At 53.5% G+C, this 5,909-nt stretch overlaps 3 protein-coding genes across 3 annotated transcripts; 2 read left to right on the forward strand and 1 right to left on the reverse strand.

Annotated features, from left to right (window-relative positions):
- Positions 1-483: 483 nt before the first annotated feature.
- On the forward strand, positions 484-1,963 carry P152DRAFT_143896 (ornithine carbamoyl transferase precursor). The gene is made up of 2 exons (XM_033673878.1): positions 484-998; positions 1,052-1,963. Exons 1-2 carry the CDS (start codon positions 654-656, stop codon positions 1,832-1,834), a joined length of 1,128 nt encoding a protein of 375 aa, XP_033531568.1. The 5' UTR covers positions 484-653; the 3' UTR covers positions 1,835-1,963.
- An 18-nt stretch (positions 1,964-1,981) lies between these two features.
- On the reverse strand, positions 1,982-3,025 carry P152DRAFT_402285 (acetolactate synthase small subunit mitochondrial precursor; the record flags this gene model as incomplete). Its single annotated transcript, XM_033676645.1, has 2 exons — positions 1,982-2,079; positions 2,143-3,025. 2 exons carry the CDS (start codon positions 3,023-3,025, stop codon positions 1,982-1,984), a joined length of 981 nt encoding a protein of 326 aa, XP_033531569.1.
- Positions 3,026-3,285: 260 nt separating this feature from the next.
- Positions 3,286-5,763, forward strand: P152DRAFT_440988 (uncharacterized protein). The gene is made up of 8 exons (XM_033677686.1): positions 3,286-3,700; positions 3,781-3,951; positions 4,178-4,199; positions 4,255-4,307; positions 4,359-4,523; positions 4,574-4,782; positions 4,837-5,401; positions 5,456-5,763. The coding sequence occupies exons 1-8, from the start codon at positions 3,428-3,430 to the stop codon at positions 5,477-5,479; spliced, it is 1,482 nt and encodes a 493-aa protein (XP_033531570.1). The 5' UTR covers positions 3,286-3,427; the 3' UTR covers positions 5,480-5,763.
- Positions 5,764-5,909: the final 146 nt, after the last annotated feature.

Raw genomic sequence — 5,909 nt, forward strand, 5'->3', positions numbered from 1 at the left:
CTTGATGAAATGTAGAAGTCAACGCGTACGATCAATTTCTGAAAACAGATTAGCGATAGCCTTTCCGGATCAAGCACACTTAGCGATGGGAGTTCCCTCACCTATATCATGATTTGATACTCGACACATCCACACAAACTATGCAGGAGTCTCTCAGACGGCAGTGGTGCCCTCTGCCTTCAAGGCGCATGATTGGTCAATATTTAGTGGCGTGTGCTAAAGAAGAGGCTGGGCTTCATTGGGTATAGCGGAGCCCCATAATGGCCAGGGGGCACCATTGCCGCCTGAGTCCCAACTGAGATAAGACCTTCCCTGAATCAGTGACGCAAGGCACCAAGGCATCAAGGTATCAAGGCATCAGGGTATCAAGGCATCAAGCTAGCTGTCCAGGAAATTAGCCAAAGTTCAGCCTTACTGCCTGAGGCGGTAGCTGACCAAATGCTTAACGTTCATTGATTGGAGACGAAGTGACGACTGACTACAGCGAAATCCAAATAACAGTCACAAAATTCCCACACTCATAGTCATTGAAATGAGTTAATTCGACTGATCTCTATATATCTGGATGGAACACTTCCATTGAATGCACCCGTAGAAGCTGCAAGTGGTCCATTGGATTTCCTTCTTTCCTTGTGCACCTCCAATTGCTCAATATGGCGTCTCTCCGATTCTGTGCTCCTGTCATTCGAAGCGTTGCTCGTGTATCACACCGTAGATTCGCTTCTGCTACCGCGCCACTCACTTCCCCCAGACACCTACTATCAATCGCAGATCTAACTCCGGCGGAGTTAACCACCTTGGTCCTCAATGCCGCGAGTCATAAGAAGACTATCAAGTCGGGAACCACCCCCAAGAACATCGCGGGTGCGTTGACCGGGAAGCTGGTAGGTATGACGTTCAACAAACGAAGTACGCGGACAAGAATTTCAACCGAGGGAGCCGTGGTAGCGATGGGTGGCCATCCGATGTTCCTAGGAAAAGACGACATACAATTGGGCGTACGTGGACATCCTTCCCAGAGCACTCTATCCACTCTAACAGTGAAGGGTAGGTCAATGAGAGCTTATACGACACGTCGGTGGTCATGTCCAGCATGATGTCGTGCATAGTCGCTCGCGTGGGGCCCCATAGCGACGTCGCCGATCTCGCGAAGCATTCCAGCGTCCCCGTCATCAATGCGTTGAGCGACTGGTATCATCCTCTCCAAACCATCGCCGACTTCCTCACCCTCCACGAAGCATTTCCTTCCGACAGAACCTTCCCCGTCGGCCTCGACCTGGCCGGACGGAAGATCGCATGGGTCGGGGACGCGAACAATGTGTTGTTCGACCTGGCGCTTGGGGCGGTGAAATTGGGCGTCGACGTCGCCGTGGCCACGCCGAAAGGATACGGCATACCCAAGAGCATGCGCGACCTCATTGCCGCTGCTTCAGAACCCACCCCGACGCCTGGCAAGATCACCGAGCACGACGACCCCTTGGAGGCGGTGTACAATGCGAATATCTTGGCGACGGACACGTGGATTAGCATGGGCCAGGAGTCGGAGAAGCAGAAGCGCCTCAGGGATTTCGCTGGCTTCCAGATTACCGAAGAGATGGGCAAGCGAGGCGGTGCCAAGCCGGACTGGAAATTTATGCATTGCTTGCCGAGACATCAAGAGGAGGTGGCGGATGAGGTCTTCTACGGGAGTAGGAGTTTGGTCTTCCAAGAGGCGGAGAATCGGCTCTGGGCTGCAATCGGTACGTTCTGGTGGATTCGAACCCAAAATCTCTATGCTAACAATGATTTAGCGGCCATTGAAGCGTTTGTTGTGAACAAGGGGGAGATTCGATGAGTTTGAGTGAGCGGTCGGTTGAATAGCAAGCGTTTGCCTTGCACGGATCATGGGAATAAGCGATTCATTTTTTCAGAAAAGCGTACTTAGACACAAGCCTGTTTACAAAGATATCCCATTGCACTAGTTGCCGAACAAGAGAAAATTTTAACCTGGGGGTAGGGTGCTCTGGTCCACCACATCTTCCGCCTCCTTCTCTTCCACCTCCGGAGCGTACAGGGGTGATCTGGGAAGAGCCATAAGTCCTAGCAAAATGCGTTAGCAGAGTTCAGGGAATATAGCATAGCAAAGAGAGGAACCAGACTTACCAGTCCTCGAGCTTTCTAAAATGCCGAACGGCTGGATCAGCTTCATGAAGCTGTTGATTCTGCTTGGCTTCGCGCTCAATTCCACAATACAGTTATTCGTCGAGATATCCACGACCTTCCCACCGAACTGGTGAGCGAGATGGGTGATCGCCTGCAGATGCTCATGTTTATGCCTCAACGCCTGACTGGTCGCCAGCTTGCTGGGATGATAATCCTGCCGAAGCGACTCTATTGCCCGTATGGAAGCTTCTTCATTTACCGCTGCCTCGCTCCCATCAAGGCCGCTCCCCTCATCTTCGGTCGCCTCCATCGCCATTTCCCGATGGTGAGCCAACAGTTCTTCGAAGAACTCCGGGCCCAGAATGCTGAGCTTCGCGAGCAGCAGCTCACGCTGGACCAGCGGTGCTTCCGTGTAGTCCAGAACCGCCCACACCGGCACGAGGTCCTCGAGCTGCCGTCGCGCCTGCTCGACCACGCCGTCCTGGCCTTGCAGCACGATGGTCATGCGGGACAGGTCTTCGACCTCGGTGTTGCAGACCACGAGGCTGTCAATGTTGAAGCCCCGCGCGGCCAGGATTCCCGACACGCGGGAGAGGACGCCCGGCTCGTTTTGCACGAGGCAGTTGAGAACATGGCGTTGGCGGGGCGCTTGGGAGGGGAGGGGGGTTTCGTAGAGAATCGAGGAGACGGCCGCAGGGGCGGACCATGCTGGAGGGCTGTCGGCAGTGGGGAGGGGAGAGATGCGTCGGTGCAGGGCTTTGTAGGCCAATGCTGAGGTGGAAGACGAGCTTTCCCGAGCCTGGTTGAAGAGGATGGTAGTTTGCGGTGAGCGAGATGAGAGGACTCGGCCGCTGAGGCGTTGGATCGCCCGCCGAGCAGCCATTGGGGCTACTGCGGCTCCTCTAGAGAGCAATTGTATAGAGTATGGGGAATGTAGCGGTCGAATAAGAATATTGAAGAGGAAAGACTCTGGTTCGTGAAAGAGGAGCAATAAATAAATTATGAGTCGTTGAGTTCGAATTAGATCGAGTCACAAGTCGTTAAACAACGACGCTTGTGATTGGCTGAAAGCAACCAGGGACCTCCGGCTGCGGAGTGTCCAAAAAATCCATCCCTCACCAGCTTAGTACGCCCGAACTCTATCTTCATCGCGAACTTCCCATCTACCTTTACCCTCCTCATTCATAGTTTACCGATCGCCTCGTTTGCTACTTTAGATGGTCTCAACGCTCCCATACTGACCTACTCAGTACTTCAGCCCGCTCCGGCACAACCAAACATCAATATGGCTGACGAACCCCGTAAACGATCGCGATTCGACCAGACCGAGGCCGAACCAAAGCGCTCCCGTTTTGATCGCCGCTCGCGTTCACCTCCCTCCCGAACCTCCACCCGGGATGTCCGAAGCCGTAGTCCCCTTCAGTCAGGAGCTCGAGATATTGGTAGCGCTAGTCCCGCTGCAAAGAAAGACCCTGGTGCCGCCGCCGCAGCTGCAGCTGCTCGAATTAACGCACAGATTCAGGCGCGCAAGGCTACAGAGATACATAACACAGGCGACGTATGTCCTGATTCGTTGATCAGATATGCTAACGGCATACCCCCTTTCTTGTCTATCAGTCGCTAACTTGACCTCAACAGTCTGCGACCCCACCCTCCGAGCAATCCGCCGTAGTAAAAGCGCCAGTGAACAAGGCTAGCGCGAGCGTCCCCGGAGATATCTACACGCAAGATGGCGATTACATCAAGGATATCGAGATCAACGATCTCCGTAATAAATACACGCTGACCAAGGGAGCTACTCAGAAGATGGTAAATACTTTTGCTGTTATAACCAGCTGATCGTCCAGGACGGTTTCTGACTCGCCAAAAACCCGAAGCACACTTCCAACTGCTGTCGCGACGTTTTGACTGTCGCTCAGCAAGTATTTTCTTTTCTGTATTTCACGTGTGTTCGGAGAAATGCTCACCAACCATCTGTTCTAGCTATATTTCCCACCCGTTTGGCTGATGCTGACCTCACCTGTGTGACATCTAGATCAAAGAAGAAACTGGCGCCGGTACGCACATTCACTGTCTAACCGTTTAGTGAGCTATGCTTATGCAAGTGTGAAGATGTCACAACCCGCGGGGAATACTATCCCGACAAGAGCTTGGCTACTGCTGCTGTAAGTTTGTCAGCCTGATATATTTGAGTACTAAGCTAACCACCGCTCTAGAGCCCCCCACTCTACCTACACATCACGAGCCTTAGCAAAGAAGGGCTAGAGAAAGCCATTGGGAAGATCGATGAGTTAATGAAGCAGGAGTTGCCCAACTTGGTGGACGAGCGACGTCTCCGCCGCCGCGAGCCCGACCCGGTTGAGCGTGACGAGCTTGGAAGGGTATCCATTATCTGTTTAATATTTGTCGACGAGCTTGCTAATTTGTATAGCGTAAATGGCCGGAAGAGCGTATCCCAATTGATCTTGAACCCATCCCTGGATTCAATCTCCGAGCCCAGGTCGTCGGACATGGTGGAGCTTACGTCAAGCACATTCAAGGCGAGACGCGGTGCCGTGTGCAAATCAAGGGCCGAGGATCGGGGTTCATCGAGCACAACACCGGCCGAGAAAGTGACGAACCGATGTACTTGCATGTTGCGTAAGTATCAAGCCCCCACCAAACCATAACTGCGGTCCTGTTAACATCCTATAGAGGGCCTGATGCAAACGAAGTTCAGCGCGCGAAAGAGCTCTGTGAAGATCTTCTCGACAACGTCAAAAAGCAGTACGAATCTTTCAAGGAGCGTGGCGGTTCCCAATCTCACGGCAACTATAACGGCCAGCGTAGCTACGGCAGCTATGGCAGTCAGGGTGGACAAGGCGGACAAGGCGGACAAGGCGGCCATGGTGGACACGGCGGCCACAGAGATGCCCAGTCGCCTCCCCAAGCTGCCGCCGCTATGTCACCTCCTGGAGCTGCAGCTAGCACCTCGAGTGCCGACTACGCCGCGCAATATGCCCAGTACTACGGCGGGCAAGACCCTTATGCTCAGTACGGCGGCTATCAGAACTACATGACCATGTGGTATCAGTACTACGGCCAGGGCCAACCGGCACCGGATGGCACACAGCCAGCTGTCGGGGCAGGGTCTGTCGCACCTGGAACCGGTGCTCCTCCCCCGCCGGTTGAGCAACCGCCTCCTCCGCCTCCTGGAGCACCGGGAATGTCAGCACAGCCTCCACCGCCGAGTGGGAACCCGCCGGGTGGATATAGTGCGGTTAGTGGAACGATACACATTTGCTGAGGTGAAATACTGACAAGCCGTTACAAGGTTCCACCGCCGCCCGGAATGTAGATCAGGTGACTTGAGACGAGCTATCAAGGGGCCGACTTCATCAGGTAATATCGATGCGACAGACGCAGATGGTATACCATTCACATTGCACCCCTTTTCCACCGTGAATGTTTCTGGTCTAGGAGCAACGCTGGAAAAGCGTGCGTTGGGTTTCAGTATTTGTGGTATTCACGCGCACGGGCCGACAATGAGTCTAATTAGTTTATTCTCTGTATTGTATAAGTGGCCTATATTGGCTTGTTTAGTATCTTCCCATGATGCCATCATCACTAAACCCTTTCAGCGCTTTGCGTACTTTCTGAACCTTCACCATGCTTCTCCCCTTCCACGTGCACAGCGCCAGGTTTCTCATCGTGATGGTCTTCAATGATGTTCCCATGAATGTCAATTTCGCGCCGATATACCGCGACATCGTCTGTGTCGCCAAAGA

Source organism: Eremomyces bilateralis (assembly GCF_010015585.1).
Source record: "Eremomyces bilateralis CBS 781.70 unplaced genomic scaffold P152scaffold_21, whole genome shotgun sequence".
In the NCBI taxonomy this organism is placed as follows: domain Eukaryota; kingdom Fungi; phylum Ascomycota; class Dothideomycetes; order Eremomycetales; family Eremomycetaceae; genus Eremomyces; species Eremomyces bilateralis.

What these genes read in the sequence shown, in the direction of transcription:
- P152DRAFT_440988 (XM_033677686.1), top strand. Translation starts at nt 3,428, where the DNA reads ATGGCTGACGAACCCCGTAAACGATCGCGATTCGACCAGACCGAGGCC. An exon ending in AGATACATAACACAGGCGAC is followed by an intron (nt 3,701 to 3,780) that starts GTATGTCCTGAT and finishes TGACCTCAACAG; the next exon opens with TCTGCGACCCCACCCTCCGA. An exon ending in AGGGAGCTACTCAGAAGATG is followed by an intron (nt 3,952 to 4,177) that starts GTAAATACTTTT and finishes TGTGACATCTAG; the next exon opens with ATCAAAGAAGAAACTGGCGC.
- P152DRAFT_143896 (XM_033673878.1), top strand. Translation starts at nt 654, where the DNA reads ATGGCGTCTCTCCGATTCTGTGCTCCTGTCATTCGAAGCGTTGCTCGT. An exon ending in AAGACGACATACAATTGGGC is followed by an intron (nt 999 to 1,051) that starts GTACGTGGACAT and finishes AGTGAAGGGTAG; the next exon opens with GTCAATGAGAGCTTATACGA.